The 18875-nt window shown below is 35.7% G+C and overlaps 1 protein-coding gene across 2 annotated transcripts in view; it reads right to left on the bottom strand.

Annotated features, from left to right (window-relative positions):
• LOC131067558 (phospholipase A I) overlaps nucleotides 1–18875 on the bottom strand; it is a 122693-nt gene that overhangs the window by 17771 nt on the left and 86047 nt on the right. For both annotated transcript variants that reach the window (XM_058002634.2, XM_058002635.2), the window contains exons 12-17: nucleotides 13333–13469; nucleotides 13026–13167; nucleotides 12378–12587; nucleotides 11775–12264; nucleotides 11454–11667; nucleotides 11252–11341 (exon numbers count right to left, since the gene is read on the bottom strand). In XM_058002634.2, coding sequence (XP_057858617.2) covers nucleotides 11252–11341; nucleotides 11454–11667; nucleotides 11775–12264; nucleotides 12378–12587; nucleotides 13026–13167; nucleotides 13333–13469 — 1283 coding nt within the window. The remainder of the gene's footprint in view (nucleotides 1–11251; nucleotides 11342–11453; nucleotides 11668–11774; nucleotides 12265–12377; nucleotides 12588–13025; nucleotides 13168–13332; nucleotides 13470–18875) is intronic.

Genomic DNA, 18875 nt, shown 5'->3' with positions numbered 1-18875 from the left:
CATTGAGGGGGGGCTACCTAGTCTCTCGTCTTCTCTCATATGGAGGAGACTTTTTCCTCACATGGGGTTTTGTTCCTCACACACTTCTATGAGAGTTCTCTTGTATAGTTTTCATCTCTCTTTTTGGGGGAGGGTTTTTTCCCATTGGGTTTTTCTCTCTTTCCCCGCTATATGAGAGATTTCATTGCGTTGGTTTGCGTGCATTTGCATTTGTACATTGGTACTTAACATGGCCTAGTAGTCGGGACCCATCTTGCTTTGCTTAGTTGCATTGTAGACTTAAGTGCATTCCCCTAAGTTGCACTTAAAGGGGGGTGTTGGTGTAATTATTTATTCATGTTGGATATTACTACACCTTACTTAAGTTTACTTAGGTACATGCATATCATAGTAGTTTGGGTATGAGACACTTCGGTGTTTGTGCCACATTGGGATAGTGTGTGTAGGAGAATTTCCACCTTTTGTGGTCTTATCTTGTTGTTACATTCCACATTCAGTGGGTGATCCACCTCATGTGGAATATTATATTGTTTCTCCTACCTACCACACCTATTTCCTACCTACCCTTGTTTCTTATTGAGCCACATGTCATGTTTGTGTCCTCACATATCCATATAGCCTTGCCTATATAAGCAAGCTCATAATCATTGTATGTAACGATTGATGATCCAGTTGATCAGTATTTTCATCTTGATAGAATACAATTTATTCCTATCAATATTTTGTCTCTCTATTGTACTTTTCATTGAGCTCTTGATCTTGGCAAAATCTCACACCTAGATATATGTCATGTCCCAAAATGAGACTCAGTTGTGTGTTATGAAAAGCAAGAAATTGAAGTGTTTTTAACACTATTTATGAATAAGTAATATTAAATAATTTAAAAATAATAAATTATTATTTTAGGCCAACCTGGGCATATTTATAATAATAATAAATATTATCATTTTAGGCTAACCTAGGAAAATTTTAAAATAAATAATGGTTTTTATCTTGGGCTGACCTATTTAATATGAATGTGTGATGCCTATATAAGAGGAGGTTGATCTTCCTTCAGCATCACGGAATTTAGTCTATTTGATCCCTGCTCAGGGCGCACCTAGGCTGAGATGGAAACCTCAGTGCTAGGCATCATAGGTAGAATGAAAACTCTACCTGAACAAGCATCTGTTAATTAGAATCAACTAAAGTAGATACATTCTATCTATTCAAGAAATCGCACAGGTTATAGGCACTCATCTCTATCAATTTAAGCCACTAGACTACAACAGTTCTGCAATCAAGGACTGGACCTGTATGCGCTGAATTTCTGCCCTCTAATCTATTTGCTCCATGTAATAGATGAATAAAGATCTATCTCTGTATTTTGACTAGACTCATGTATTAAGGGTCTTGGGTTATATGAACTGATATATGTTTATGATGAACTGAATCTGTGAATCAATTGGTATTGATTTCTTCATTTTAGAATTACAGGTTAGATCTGAGTTGTTACATTTCATGCTTATTCTGAGATAATGAATTGGAACTGCAAAGTATTATTTCATGTTTATTCTGAAACGACAATCTTGAACAATTGCAAAGCATAGTTCCTTTCTATGCTGGAATATTTCAGTGGTATCAGAGCCTCTGATTCCTGCCAGCCTGCAAATTAGCGGAAAAAGATGAAGACAACTGAAGAAACCATGTTATAATTATGGCTTGAATATCAGAAGAATGGACAACATTCGTGAATCATCCAAAGATGAAGGGAGTGTTTCTGAGGAAGAAAGAAGAATCAGATCTGAAGATGGCCAATGGAGTAACCACAAAGCAAGAGTAACAATCTGTTCACCCACAACAAAAGGATGAAATGTTGAGATACCATGCTGAATATATTGTCCTGGATCCTGCCATCCATCGTGACATGTCCTTCAAGGAGTACTACGATATGAAAATAAGAAATGGGCAGAGGAGAACATGCAGCGAACAGGAGTTAAAAGAATCATTCTTGAAAGAGAGAGAACCCAAGATGATGGATCCCGAAACATTGAAGGATGCAACAAAGCCAAAATCACAAAAAGAAGACCTCAAGGATGACAAAAAACACACACTTATTTCTCTCTAATTCAAGCCTCAAGGTATGATGAATTCATATTTTCAAATTTTAGTGTGGTACAGCAGATGAGTTTTCAGCTGCATGATTTCATCAGCATTAATGATCTCTATGTGATTTAATTTTGTGACTCTGATATTGTATTGGGAGTTCAGCAATTTCATTTACATGATCAATACAAGCAGGATTTTCAGCAGGGAGTGTTGAAAGCTTTGGTGGAGGGTGCACCAAAGATGGTGATGGTGACGAATTTGGAGGCCATGGCTATATGCAGACATGATGAGATTGCAGGGGCAAACTATCCTTATGAGTCTTCCCAATTTTCTTCCATGGACGATGTGTTGAATCATAGAGTTGACACAGGTAAGAGGAATTTGAGTGCACGAGATTGTCTCTTCAACAACTAGAATTTGGGTATTGATGAGGTACTACTAGTTTATGACAGCAAAAGCTTTCATGGAATGATCATAAATTCAAGTTTCAGATTTAATAGTGCTGTCATCTTTCATAGCAGCAACTTTGAGGATGTTGGTGTGACTATTGTTGGTGATTTAATGAGTGATGTTTATCCTTTTTTCTTGAGGATATATGCTAAGGATGATTTCAGACTTGGTATCCAGGGATTTGCATGATTGATGTACTTCACAGAATAATGCAAATGGATAGTGTTGCAAATTTCAATTATTCAAAGTGGCACAGCAGATTCTTGGTTAAGTATTCATGAGATTAATATGGGATCCTGGTATTTTGTTTTGGCATACAAGTGCAGAAGGTATTTAGTTTGCTATACAAGTGTGGATTGCTTGAGGACAAAAAAAATTTGAGAGGGGAGGACTGTCATGTCCCCAAATGAGACTCAGCTATGCATTGTGAAAAGCAAGAAATAAAAGAGTTTGTAACACTATTTATGAATAAGTAATATTATATAATTTAATAATAATAAAAATTATTATTTTATGCCAACCTGGGCATATTTATAATAATAATAAATATTATTATTTTAGGCTGGCCTAGGCAAGTTTAAAATAAATAATGGCTTTTCTCTTGGGCCGACCTGTTTAAATATGAATGTGTGACACCTATATAAGGGGAGGTTGATCTTCTTTCAGCATCACAGAATTTAGTAAATTTGATCCCTGCTCAGGGTGCACCTAGTCCGAGACGAAAACCTTAGTGTTAGACATCATAGGTAGAACAAAAACTCTACCTGAACAAGCATTTGTTAATCAGAATCGACTAAGGTGGATATATTCTATCTGTTCAAGAAATTGCAGAGGTTAAAGGCACTCATCTCTATCGATTTAAACCACCAGACTATGGTAGCTCTGCAATCAAGGACCGGACCTGCATGTGCTAAATTTCTGCCCTCTAATCTGTTTGCTCCGAGTAATAGATGAATAAAGATCTATCTTTGTATTTTGACCAGACTTCTGCATTAAGGGTCTTGGGTTGTATGAACTGATATATGTTTATGATGAACTAAATCTATGAATCAATTGGTGTTGATTTCTTCATTTTGGAATTACAGGTTAGATCTGAGTTGTTACATTTCATGCTTATTCTGAGATAACAAATTGGAACTTCAAAGTATTATTTCAAGTTTATTCTGAAACAACAATCTTGAACAATTGCGAAGTATAGTTCCTTTCTGTGCTGGAATATTTCAATATATTCTTGGAGCACAACCTTCACTACCAAGCACAAGATGGACCAAGAAGGTGCAATAGGAACCAAATAAGGCTATGCAAATTTCTAGTTTACAACAACCTTCCTTTCAATGTTGTGAAGAGCCCATACTACAAGAATTTGGTGACAACATTAATAGCTAAAAGAAAAGAGTTCAAGGCACCCTCTACAAAAATCTTAAGTGGAAAGTTGTTCTAGAATGCTATTTTAAATGCAAGAACAATTCATAAAGATCAAAAGCAATGGCAAAAGTTCAAATACAACTTCTTTGGAATGATTGGACGAATGGAAGGAACTAAAACCCTATCAATTTTTTGGTGGCTTCAATTAGTGATATGATTTTTTTCAAGTCAACAGATGCCTCTAAAAAAATTTAAAAAACTTTAAGCCAAAAGCTGGAGGAGGTTGTCTTAGAGATGGGTATTACAAATGTGGTGCAAGTAGTCACTAACAATGTAGTGGCATATACAATGGCTGGAAAATTACTTCAAGAGAGGTTTTTCATCACTCTTTTGGACCCCTTATGCAGCCCATTGCCCTGACTTTCTTTTAGAAGAAAGTGAAATTGATTCGGTGAGATTGGTTATACAAGATGCAAGGAACATCACAAAATATATTTATAATCACCCTTGGATTCTAAACTTGATGAGAAATCACACCAAAGGGAAGGAGCTTGTGTAACTAGGTGTAACAAGATGACAACTAACTTCCTAACATTGAAAAGTATTAGTAGTTTGTTGACATCTTTGAAATAAATGTTTGTGAGTCTAGACTGAAAATATTCAAAGAAGAATAAGGGACAAAGTACCACAAAAATAGTTTTTGATGGTCCATTTGCTAACAAACTTAAAGACCATCAAGGTAACTTCCAACCATAGTTACAGGACTCGCCTGGACTTGCCCAAACTTGGCGAGTCCCAAGGCGAGCTAGGCCAAACGAGTCTTGGGGGCTCAAGCCCCAGCTCCCAAGCAAGTCTTGGAGATTCACTAAGTCTTCCAAACTTGCCAAACTCGGCAAGTCACACAAGCCAAACTCAGCTAGGATTGGGGGAAAAAGTTAAAAGAATTTTTAAAAAATGTAAAATGTTAATCCAGCATTTTAGTTTTGTTTTTTTTTTTAAATGTTACAACCTTTCAATACTTGTTTGGTTATGACCCCTGCAAGGTGCGTTGCCCCCAAATCCCTACAAGGGAGGAGGACAAAGCATGAGGAGACCTCTTGGATGTTGGACTCAATGTCACTAAGATATAGGAAGATGGCATGGCTGCAACATCGTCTAGGACTTATCTTAGATGCTTCTGCAAGACTTGTTGTGATGTTGGACATGATACAAGTGATGCAAGCTCCTTTGAACCAGACTTATATTTTTAGTTTTGATATTTGTTTTGATGCCATGTATTTCATAATTCATGAGATTTGTATACATTTGACAATATTTATAATTTTATATATCTAACAATGTTGGTTCGTTCAGCTAAAAATTAAAATTAGTTTCTACTTTTAGTTTTTATACTCATGCAATCAATGTATACTTGTGTATATGGTCAAAGTAGTTTTTATTTGATTAGTTTATTGTGTTTTTAAAGTCTATCTAGTAAAGGGTGCCTAGTGTTGTCTGCATTTTTGGATTTTCAAAAATGTGACAACCCCTACAAAGTTTTGCTTAAAATGCGTCATTTTTGTCTCTAAGGCATGTTTTACGAGGTGCAAAACTCACATTTGTTAGTGTCAAATCATCAAGGGTTGTCTTTGACATCGTTGTCCAAGTTTTGGTGAGTTTTGACCTTCATTTTTCTAGCTTTCTGTGCAATTTTGGGTTTCAGAGCAGTAACTACAAGTTGGAGATTTTATTCTAAGGCACGCTTTTCGAGGCAAAATTTTGCTCCTTTCTGAATTGGACTAATGTTCGGTTCATCCTTGATCCACGTTTCAAATTTCATCACGTTTTGAGTTCGTTTGCTTGGTCTTTTCTTCAAAATCGGGTTTTTTCCTCTAGACTGCGAGTGGGAAATTTTCCTTCTTTTGCAAGTCAAGAGACCTTTGTATTTTTATGTTGTAGGAGTTTTTTCAAGAAATTACAAGTGAAAGTTTATAAAAGATGTGTAACTTGTAATTTTCTTTTTCTTTTCACTTTTCCCTTTGTCTTTTAAGTTGTTTTGTAGGAACTTTTTGGTCAAACTACAACTAAATTTAAAAATACAAGTTTATGAGAACTTGTAAGTTCTTTAAAAAGTTCCTACAATCTTTATTTTTTAACTTGTAATAGGGATTTTAAAACCCGATTGCAAGTATTTAAGTTCTTTTCATGTTTTATGTGCTTTTGCTTTCTAGAAACCCGATTTTGGAGGTTTGAAGGAAAAGAGAGTTTTCATTAAAACATGTAGAGCGAATTTTAAAACCCAATTACATCTTTCTTTGATTCAAGTTTTAAATTGTCTCCCTTGCTTGAAGTCGGATTCTAGAAATCCAACCACATTTTTCCTCCCCAAGGGCAGCGACTTCTTTCTTGAGGCATTCAAGAATCCGATTCATAAGGAGATGGCACCTTGAATGCATGTTAACGTGGGGGTTTTCTGTTTCTCTATTTGTCGTTTTTGCTCCACATTTTTGGTGGCTTTTCCCATGGTTTTACTTTTCGCCATGTTTTGACACTTGTTGCATTTGATATTCAATGTTTGGTGTTTGGTGCCAAATGGGAAACGTTTTTCTAAGCGTTTTTTGCGCTTTTTGTCCATTGTTTATGCCGTTTTTCACGCTTTAGAGCTCAGACGTGGAGGCTCCATTGTCTTCTTATAAAGCTTTTCGGGTCATCTCTAGCTCATTTGTTTTGGTCTAGGGCATTTGATCAAGCAAGGTATGTGTTTTCAGTTTTATTTTGAGTTCTTTGGGTTCTTTTTGTTCTTGTTTGATCAAGCTTGTAAATAATTTTGCTCATTCACTTGAATTCAGATTTTATAAATCTGATTACAAGTTGAAGTTTTTTTCCCTCTTTCCAAGTTTGCCATTGTTGGTCAAAAGCATTCTTTCCATCTTCTCCTTCATGTCAAAATCCCTTTCTCACCATTTCATCCATTCATTTCACTTACATCCATTTTTCCCATTTAAAGTCTACTTGCAGTAGGAATTTTAAAACCCGATCGCAGTTGTGCCTTCACAAGTGTTTTCATACTTGCAGTCAGCCTTCCAAAACCCGAAATTGGTCCAAAATGCACTCAAAAACACTTGAAAATGAGTCTTATAGGTCCAATTACAAGTGCAAACTTGTAGTTACCCATTACACATATGAAGTTGCATGTATGTTCTCCACAATTGCAATTTAATGCTCTTGTTTTTCCACACATGTAATGCAGTCCTCAAAACCCGAAATTCACTTGTGAGCCCATTTTTGCATCAATTTATCCCTTCCCTTGTCAATCTTGTTTGCACACACAATCTATCAAACCAGCAAATCAAGGCATGGGCATTGTTTTATAGCAATATCATCTTGAATAAGGTGTTATGGGTTCTTCAAGTTGAACAAAAGAAGATGAGATAAAACAGCAATTCATGCATGCAAATTATAGAATGCTTTCAAGACAGAGATGGTCATAACATGAAAAGAGGAAGGAAGCCCTTTCCCTCTTGAAGAAATGGTACTACCCCAAGCATGTGAAAGGTGGAAGTTCGCTGGTTAAAGACACAAAGACTATCAAGGGTGCAAGTTCTTGTTCCAATTCAAGATGTCATTTACCTCGAACACAGAGCATCTTGTAGTAGCATGAAGATCATCACAGACAAAGGATGTAGTTAGAGTCGCGTCTTCGAACACATAGAATAGTTTCAATTGTGTATTTGTAATTTTGTTTTGACAAGTTACATGTAAAAACAAGTTTTGTAATTGCAAGTATCACTTTTACTTGCACTTTTGTAAAATGTAATTACATGTAAAGCAACTACAAGTTGAGTTAAATTAGAACTGTTGTTGGAATAAGTCGTGGTGGTTGAGAGAATTTCTCAAGTTAGTTAGGATCCTCCCACCTTTTTCTCAAGGCTCCTCCCATATCTTTTGGAAAGCAAGCAAGTAAACTCAGCCAAAATTTACAACAAGTAAGACTTTGTGTTTTTTATGTGTAAGTTGAAGTTGAAAGGAATAGAAGAAAATCATTCAAGGATTTAGACTTTGTGCTGAATCTCTTGAATTTTGTGTTCGCTATTGCACTCCTTGCATGTGATTCTTAAGAGCTTAATCAAATTTGTTTTGCAGACTTTGTGCTGCAAATATTGGAGGTTAATATAGATTAAAGTAGAGTTCTTATCAAGGAAGCATGTAGGACTTTGTGTCTACACTTGTTCTTGAAAGAAATTAGAGTAGAAATTGATTTGTGTTAAGAAACAGCTGTGAGACTTTGAGTTCACACTAATTCTTGTTGTTTTGTGCTAAAAGTGGCAATATACTTCAGACTTTGTGCTGTTGTACCTTGCACTTGTTCTTATTATCATAAAAGGGTAGATAGGATTTCAGATATTCAAAACTTTGCGTTTGATATCGTTTTCCCATCCCAAAGGAAGTGACAGAAGTCTTTGTGCTTTCAAGAAACTTCATTTCCTCTCTCTCATTTGCTGATTATTCATTTACAATTGCAGTTACTTTTCTATGAAGAGAAAGGAATATGGTTTTTCTTGAAAGAAGAAGAAAGACTATTGTATCACCCATATTAGATTTGTTTAGTTTTTAGATAGGGGGAGCCTTCCCTAAATTAGGAGATTTTTATACTCACACATTGTGGCTGAAATCCACAATTTTGTACAGTTGTTGAGGTGTACAAAATTTTCAACCAACACGTGGGACAAGTTTTAAATCCTTAAAAATATCTACATTTCTTGATTTTTTCAATTTGTTGAGTCAAAGCCCGAGTCTAAAATCAGCTTGCCAAGTTAAAAGCGGGCTCAAGTCTTTTATCTATGCTTCAAACTCAAATTTTAATTTAAAATTGCATCCTTTCTTTTCAATTTTTTAAAGTATTTACTTAAATTGCAAATTGTAACTTTATTTTGTTTGTAATTTGTAGGTATCATAAACTTTGGTGAGGATTTTGCACTTGATGGATGGAGAGAAAAAACCCAATGAAATACAATTATGAGGCCATGGATAGGGCCAAAAAATCCATCCAAAAGTATCCAAGGAGGAAAGAGATAGATTTGATCCCATTTGGAAGATTATTGATTGAAGGTAAAACAATTCCACTAACCCATTCATGCATGGTGTATTACCACAACCCCTAATTTTTCTTCTCTAATAGCTTCATGGATATTTCATATTAATGGAAAGATTATGAAGGGATTTTCAACATGCATTGAGAATATCATACCCAAAGTTGATGTGAGTAGCCTTATTATTTTAAAATTGTAAAACTGCAAGCAAACTAGGGGAAGGCTATTTTCTTTGTCGCCAACTATCCAAAGGAGATCCACCTAGTCAATGGTAACAAAAATTGGAGTCTTTACTTATATCTTATAGCTTCCAAATTACAATTATTACTTTCACTTCCAAACTTTTGAATATCCTATTACAAGTTCTTGATAGAAAAATTGGGGTGGAAATACCCCAAAACTTCAAAAGCTAGCCCTCCAAAATTTACCTCAACCTCTTAGTGCTTCTAGACGTGAGGGCAACTAGTGTTTGTTGAGATCATCCACACAAAGAAGTGCAATAAGTTGAATCAACAACACCTCAATGACCTAGTTCTTGTGTGATACGTCTTTCAACTTAACAAAAGAAAGGTAAGGTTAAACCAGAAGAGCTTATTGATTTGGATGACATTGATCCCTTTTGTGACTAGATACACAACAGGTATCTTCTGCCCAACAAAAACGTGTTGGAAGGCTCACCAAGGAATCTTCTACCCAACAACTTAGTGATGAAAGACTATGAATTCAAATACCATCTAACAATTTATATCATTTACCAATCTCTCCTAGGATTCAACAACCATGCTTTGATAATTTTGTGTTCTTCATTTTCTCTGATACCATTTTATGCAGTCACAAGTGGAGAATCCAATTAAAAATTGTCTAGCCATGAAAACTTAAGTAAACACAACAAAAATACATAGTGGGAAACAAAAAACCACAACAAAGACATTCAATAAATGCAATTAAAATGAAGAATGAGGTTGATGCATGCTAGGACTCAACCATTTGATTACAAAATTGATCATAATAAGACCCTCCATAATTCAAATACTCAAATCTATGCTTTATCATTTATTGTTTGTTTGGGCCTTATCCATCTTCTTAAGCTAACTGTCCTTAAACGATATCAGCCTCCATAAATAAATGGACGTAGAAAGACACATTGGTGCCAATTTTGGTATCTCTAAAAAAACTTTTCTTTTGATCAGGATTGTATCCAAATGTCAAGTAATTCTTGTCACAACAGTGTCAACTATGTTATCTTTCCTGTCAAAATGGTTAAGTCCTTAAGTATTGATCTATCTTGTCTACCAAGGATCACTAAACATTTCGTATGTAGAAGATTTGATTTGATACATAACAACAGTTGCCAAATTTCCAAATCTAATCTGGAATACACAAAAAATTGACAAATATGTAGGACCATAATCTTGAGGGAATTGGAGAATTTCCACCTAAAGCTTCAAGAAAAGAGTTCATGCATACCAAGGTTAGTCGGGGTGCACAATCCACCAAGAGCGTGGAGAGCAGAAGAATGTGAACAAGAAGATCCAAGAAAGATTCAGGATAATGCATCAAATTGAAATGATCTGTATAATCTTTAGCTTTTTGAGAATTCTCTAAATGTTTAATCTCAATATGATTAGTGAGTGATTATGAGATTATGTTTATTAAGTTTAATCATTTTGCTAATAATTACGCACATTATGTTTATTATTTTTCACATTTATAACTTAGTATTGTATAGTTTTTTCTTGTTTTATCTGACAAGTTTCCTTCTATCGAACAATTTCCGAGCTTGATTTCATTTACCAATACACAGAATGCCAATTTCCAAAATGACCATTTCACATCCGATTAAGAATCTTTGGGAATTTCACATTTCTGTCATGTTGCAGTAAATGTTCCTATACCACCTATTCATGAAACAGAGATGATCCACCAAAGGTGAACTCCATTGTTATGTGGCTTTTTAATGAATTCAAATAATAGTTTGTAAAATCAAAAAAAAAACAAATGCCCACTTGCCATTTGTGATTATAAAGATAGTCATGCAAACAAATATGCTGCTTAATATGTGCTAAGTGCATTTAGTTTCAAACTCAACTGTCTAGACAAAAGAGACAGCATGATTAGATTTTGGACATTCCAGAGGCTAATATTAAAGTAACTATAGACAGCATGAAAAAATAACAGCGGGTTTATAAATTATGTGAAGCATTGACATGTAAAAAGCAGGCCAGTTATGACAAAAAGCAGTTTCACTTTCAAATGCAACAGCTAAGGGAATCTCTCACCATCCATCGGACATCCTCAGGTGTCAAGTGTATGGCAGGAAGCATTCTCTGGAACATGTAAGCTGCAATTTCTTGGTCATCAGCCATGACCTGTGCAGGAAAAACTACATCAGTTACAGCATCGGACTATAAGACAACTTGTTTCCATTGAGAAAAATCAATCAGGCTCCAATATTAAGTAACCTAAAAATTACAAGAGTACCTGAGTCTGTCGCCCCATGAATCGGTGTAGAACGCCACCAAGCTGAAAACGAGGATATCGAGCAACCAAGCCAGAAATAGTTGAGATCTTTGGCATTGTAGAACATTTCTTGAATTTCTGACCAACGCCAAGGAACAGGCTTGCCCTAACACCTTGTAAAAATGCATCTGCTAATGCTCCAGGTTCTGCTACTACAAATACATCATTTCTCCAGCTGTGGAAGAATTTCATTATGAGTAATGGTTTTGATATTAGATACTTATGCTAACCTTACATATCTAACATTAAAATGGAAAATAGTTTGCAAATTACAAATCCTACCTAAGAATTAAACCCAATGAATCGCACTGAAGAGCAAAATGTACAATGCCGACTTGAGGCGAATTTTGTAACTTTTCCTGTAGTGCTTGAACAGGTCCTGAAAGCTGTCTAGGCCCTAACGGTGGTGATCTTGGTGGTGAAAAAGATACCTTGCCAGAGAAAACCTGGTTTTGACCTCCATCCAAGCTTAAAGGCGGAACTAAATCAAGATGATTTAGTTGCTGAAGACCAACTTCGGGACTATATAAAAGTGGACTTGTTGGAAAGCTTCCAGTAAACATGGGTGATGTATAAGGAGTAGAAGCTGGAGCAGCTGATCTGGAAGTTCCTGATAGCCTATTTAATAACTCTAGTTTAATTCCATGCTGGGAACAATAAGTTTGCAAAGAACGTACATGGTTAATGGAACTCGGTAAATCAAGACTCTGAGAAGACTCTGCTAACAGTATTCTACGCCTCCAGCCCAAGCAAGGTCCAGCTTCATCATGAACTGCAAACATCCCCAAACTTTCAAGAATCTAAATTTAAAACAAGATAGAAAATACATGATAATCATTATATATATTTTTGAAATCAGAAAATATCAGCTAAAAAACAATGGACCTGAACCAAGTGTCTTGGTCTTTGACAGGAAATGATAAGATTTTGTTATATCCGACCAGGCTTCTTCATCATGATGGGGTGGTAACAGTCGTTCACATGCAGCCTGAAAGGCTATATTATTGGCTTCAACAAACTCTTGAGTTGCAGCTTCTAATTTAACCCAGACTGCAGGATCAGTTTCATCTAGCTCCATCCCACATCTCTCATCAACTACAAAAAAAGAACTCCCTCGTAGAATCATATACAAAAAGGAAAAAACATTGTACATAACGAATTGAAAGACAGCACACAGTAGACCAAGGTAAAGCCCAAATGACAAATATGACAATTCAATAGTCTTTGTTGAAAAAACTAATTTAAGCAACTAAATAAAGCAAGGGAAAGCTCATGACCAATTTCTTCGTAAGAAGCCTTCAGAGACAAGTGGAATAAAGTCAGACGATAAAGAAATACTGTGCTGGTTGTCATAATGATAAGAAAATCTGAATGTAAGTAAGAAAAAAGAACCTGGGTTTAAGTGCAACTAAAAAACAATCTATTTCCAGACAACAGCATGCATTTACTAAAGCACAAATGGAAACTTGTATACAACCTCTAAAATTTTAAGTTTCTGGTTGTGCAATTAATAAGAATGAAATCACAAAATACCTGGATTAAAACGGAAGTACTGTATATCTGGAATCATAGGCAACAAAGTGTCCAATGTTTCCTCCACACGCTCAACTGAGCATGCACTCTCAATCAGTACTTGGCCTGTATCCAAATATCGCCATCCTCCTTTCCCTCGAGGCTACATTGATCATTGAATTTAGTAAACTTCTTCTTCAACAGGTTATACAACCTCAAAAATCAGGGCCCAGTTGGAGAATGCACATAGAATTAAATCCTAAAACAGGCACATAACCAATCAAAATTGAGTTACAATATGCAAATCTACTACTGCTCATGCACAAACCTTAGTTGGCAGATTTCCACAGCCTAAGGAAATAAGGCACCCAATCCGAGTATCTGGCCACAAGAGCTGTGCTTCACGAATAGCAATAAGAGTGGGATTATTTGCTACAATTGCTCCATCCTGCCACCGATTTACATCTGAGGCAAACCAGGACAAAGTTCAGACTACCAAATTTTTTTATGCATGTTATGAAGATAAAGTATTACAGTACAAACACCCCAGATGCATATAACTAAGATAAAAAAGTGGGAGGTCAACAAGCATTCATATGAATGGGAATGAGCATAGAAACTTTGTTAAGATATAGCCCTCGTGAATCTAACTGATGGTAAATCAGTTATTATCTGGAGAGTGATATATTAACAGTTCGGAAATTAAACATAAACAAACTAATTGTTATGAACGGTTGCCTCCGTAGGGGCATGTCCATACGTGGCAACTACCACGTATGGACATGTCCCTACGTAGGCAACCTTTCCTCTTGTATTTAAACCGGATTCAATGATGGAGACGATCAATAACTCACGGCAATCAGTCTTCCAGAATCGCTGTCATTATTCTTCGATCCATATTTCACAACATGGTATCAGAGCCAGAATATTAAGAGAATAAATTAGACAGCCATATTACTCATAAGCATTTATCGGAAGTAAATAACAAATCGACGCAGAGGCTATATACGCAGAGGATATATCCGACTAAGAAAATATTCAAAATGTCAAGTAATATGAGAGTGGACGATAGACTCGAAGCAGCCTCCAACTTCGTTTCCTGGAAGATACGAATCATTGCCATTCTTGAAGAACTAGAATCAGAGTCTTGCATAGAAGAAAATCTAGACATGCCAAATGATGAACCAGAGAAATCTACCTGGAAAAGGCGTAATAATAAAGCAAAGAAAATAATTATTGACTCAGTCAAAGATCATATTCTTTCATCTATAGCCAAATTGCCTAAAGCATGTGAAGTATTTAAAACCATTAAAAATACATATGAAGTTAACAATGCGAGCAGAATGTTAACCTTGAAACAACAACTTTTAAACATAAAGATGAATAAAGACGATACAATATCTATACTTTTCAAGGATATCTGAAGTAAAAGACCAATTACAAACTATTGGAAATGAAGTAGATGATCAAGAAATCTCTCTCATAGCCCTAAGAGGATTACCAATTTCATGGGAATCCTACATTCAATGTATTAGCAGAACACCCCACTTACCCAAATTTGAACAACTTAAGAATGAGTGCATTCAAGGAATCTCGACTAATCTCAAGAGGATTAGGGCCAAATAAAGAAGGAGAAATCCAAGCACTTAATACAAATACCTTCAACAAAAAGAAAAAGTTCTCCAAACGGAAGAGAGGAAATAAAAACCATCAGAAAAGAGATATGTCTAAAATTCAGTGTTACAAATGCAACAAATATGGGCACACTCACAGGAATTGTCCAAAAAGGAAGAAAACACAAGCTACTCTAGCCGAAGTCAAAGGAGAAAACTCACTTTTCTTCTTAGCCATATCAAGCGAAATAAATACAAATAAAAACACTTGGATCGTAGATAGTGGAGCATCAAGGCATATAACTGGATTCAGAAATCAGTTTGAAACACTTAACGGGCACTCAAGTGAAGAGGTTACTATTGGAGATAACTCCACATATCCTGTGAAAGGAATTGGGACCTGTACTATCAAACTAAGAAATGGAGTATCTCTACAATTAAAGGATGTTTTGTTTGTACCTGGAATAAAAAGAAATCTAGTCTCAATTTCAAGCCTAGCTGATCAAGGATATCGGGTTACCTTCAATGAAGATAAAGTTCTACTCTGGCCTAAAAATACAAATATCAAAAATGCCATAACAGTAGGTTCAAGAGATGGTAGCCTATACAAACTATGCAGTGATCAAAAGGACGCACTAAATCTTGAAGTTTCAAATAATAATGAATTATGGCACAAAAGATTAGGACACCTAAGATATAGTGCTCTATCCAACATAAAGAAGATTACTTCAAGACTGCCCCAACTAAAATCTGAACACACAAGCATTTGCAAAGGATGTGCCTTGGGAAAGAATGTGAAAGTTTCTTTTCCCTCGAGCGAGCACAAATCAAAAGTTATTTTAGAACTAATTCACTCAGACCTATGCAGTCCCATGTCAACACCATCCCTAACTGGATCCTTATACTACATAATCTTTGTTGATGACTACTCTCGAAAAACATGGATATATTTTCTAAAGTGCAAAGACTCAAATGAAGTACTATCTAAGTTCAAAGAATTCAAGGCACTAGTAGAAAACCGGTCAGGGAAGAAAATTAAGGTGTTAAGATCCAACAATGGGGGAGAATATACATCTGACAACTTCAAAGACTTTTGTAATTCTGTTGGGATTAAGAGGGAGTATACTGTACCATATAATCCACAACAGAATGGAGTAGCAGAAAGAAAGAACAAAACCATAATTGAAGCAGCAAAAGCCATGATGCATGACCAAAACTTACACACTTCATTCTGGGCAGAAGCTTCAAATACAGCAGTCTACATTCAAAACAGATGTCCGCACTCAATTCTAGAAAACATAACTCCTGAAGAAGCTTTTACAGGGAACAAACCAAACTTAAGTCATTTAAGGATATTTGGCTGTCCCGTATATATACATGTTCCTAAAGAAAAGAGGACAAAACTAGAACCATCCGGAAAAAGAGGTATCTTCATTGGCTATAGTGAAAATACTAAAGGATATCCCATTAACATTCCAGGGAAAAAATCTGTTGAGATAAGTAGAGATGTAAAGTTTGAAGAAAACACTACACTCAAAGAACCTGAGGATGATAACATTACTAAAGAAGAAGAAAATCACATAACTGAGATTGAGAGGGAGAATATCATAGAAAATTCCGAACCTTCAGACACTGAGAGGGAGGACATCATAAGAGCTTTTGAACCTCTTGTTGATGAAAATATTGAAACACTCAATAACAAGAAAAGACCTCTATGGGCAAGGAAAATGATTGAAGAGAATAATGTAGAACCAAATGAAATTTCCAAAGAAAATAAGAGAACAAGAACTCTAAAATGTTATGCTACACTTCTAACCGAACTCACAAATTCTGAACCAACAAATGTCAGAGAAGCCTTATCAAAACAGGCTTGGAAAGATGCTATGGTTGAAGAATATCAATCTATACTAAAGAATGATGTTTGGGATATAGTGCCTAGACCAAAAGACAAATCAGTTGTCTCATCCAAGTGGTTATTCAAGATCAAATATGCATCTGATGGCAGCATTGAAAAACATAAAGCTCGCTTTGTGGCCAGGGGATTCTCTCAAAAAGCAAGAATTGATTATGAAGAGACATTTGCCCCAATTGCCCGATATACGTTAGTAAGAACAATCATTGCAATTGCAGCATCCAAAGGATGGAAAATTCACCAAATGGACGTAAAGACTACCTTCCTAAATGGTTCAATTGAAGAAGAAGTATATATAGAACAACCAAAAGGATTCACCATACGTGATAAAAATTGCTATGTTTGTAAACTAAAGAAAGCTCTCTATGGGTTAAAACAAGCACCTAGGGCCTGGTATGCAAGGATAGACAACTATCTCTCCAAACTAGGGTACTCCAAGAACCTAGCGGATCCCAACATCTACTTCAAGGTTTCAAATGGCAATATGATTATATTGGTCCTTTACGTGGATGATCTTTTGATAACAGGAGAGGATAATCTCATTGAGAAATGTAAGCAAGATCTGGCAGCAGAATTCGATATGAAGGATCTAGGGCTTCTACATTATTTTCTGGGATTAGAAGTATGGTAGAAGAAAAACTACATCTTCCTAAATCAAGGAAAGTACACCACAGATATTCTAACTAGATTTGGGATGATGGAGTGTAAGCCATTAGCTACACCAATGGAAACTAATTTGCACAAGCTGAAAATTGAGGCAAAAGATTCAGAACCTACAGATCCCACACTCTACAGACAAATCGTCGGTTCACTCATGTATTTGGTAAATACTCGTCCTGATATCTGCTATGCTACAAATGTATTAAGTCACTTCATGTGTGAACCTAAAAAGATACATCTAATGGCTGCTAAACACATTCTAAGATATTTACGAGGCACAATCGGACTTGGCTTAAAGTATGAAAATGTTGAGATTCAACTTGAAGGATATTCTAATTCTGATTGGGCCGGAAGTACCACTGACCGTTAAAGTACTACAGGGTGTTGCTTCAATCTTGGTTCTGCTATGATATCTTGGTTCAGCAAAAAACAGTCAGCAGTTGCACAAAGCTCCACCGAAGCAGAATATATGGCAGCCTCCATGGGAGCTCGTGAAGCGGTATGGCTAAGAAAGTTATTATTTGGATTATTTGAAAAAACTCTGAATTCAACAATAATTCACTGTGATAATCAGAGCTGTATCAAGCTCTCAGTAAATCCAATTTTTCACAATCGATCCAAACATATTGAGATCCCTTATCACTACATAAGAGATATGGTAGATCGAAACGTCATAAAACTAGTGTACATCAGTACTGAAGAACAAAATGTTGATATCTTCACCAAGCCACTTGCAAGATTGAAGATAGAATACTTCAAAAGTAAACTTGGTATGACTAGATTATAATTGAGATTATTAGGATGAAATTCCTACCATGTGTAATTTGTTCATGAATAAATAAATAAAATGTATATTGCAATATTCTAACTGTGTTCAAGAAGATGACAATCTTCTTATGTTTAAGGTTACTATTTCAAGGTGACGATCTTGACAATAGTTGACCAAGTGTCAAGATTGACTACATTAAGTTGTTGTCCCGGACTGTGCCGGATATCTTGATCCTAAAGTATGTGATCATCTCATGATTGAGTTCTTAAGTGATTGTCCCGGACTGAGCCGGATATCATGATATTGAGTTTATTGTCATGACAAGACTATATTAAATGTTGTTTCGAATTGTGTCGGAAGTCATGACAAAATATGCTCCCAAGAAACCTACTTAGATCCACTCCTGCTAAGAGGGAGTGTTAAGATATAGCACTCGTGAATCTAACTGATGGTAAATCAGTTATTATCTGGAGAGTAATATATTAACAGTTCGGAAATTAAACATAAACAAACTAATTGTTATGAACGGTTGCCCCGTCACGGCAATCAGTCTTCCAGAATCGCTGTCATTATTCTTCGATCCATATTTCACAACAAACTTTACTAGATATACTAGCCTAAGAGGGCTCAGATACAATTTTACAAACTACGCCAGAATTATGACCCAAAAATATATAGGGCAATTAAATATAAGCCATTATTAGCCATTTCAAGTAGGGCATATCTTCGAAATTTCAGTCTGTTGAGAGAACAATGATGTTTGTTAATGTAAACTCTTTTATTAGTTTTCCATTAGGGCTCAGATACAATTTTACAAACTACGCCAGAATTATGACCCAAAAATATATAGGGCAATTAAAATATAAGCCATTATTAGCCATTTCAAGTAGGGCATATCTTCGAAAGTTCAGTCTGTT

This window comes from Cryptomeria japonica, chromosome 10 (genome assembly GCF_030272615.1).
Source record: "Cryptomeria japonica chromosome 10, Sugi_1.0, whole genome shotgun sequence".
Lineage (NCBI taxonomy): Eukaryota > Viridiplantae > Streptophyta > Pinopsida > Cupressales > Cupressaceae > Cryptomeria > Cryptomeria japonica.
This window is presented reverse-complemented; position numbering and strand designations above follow the sequence as displayed.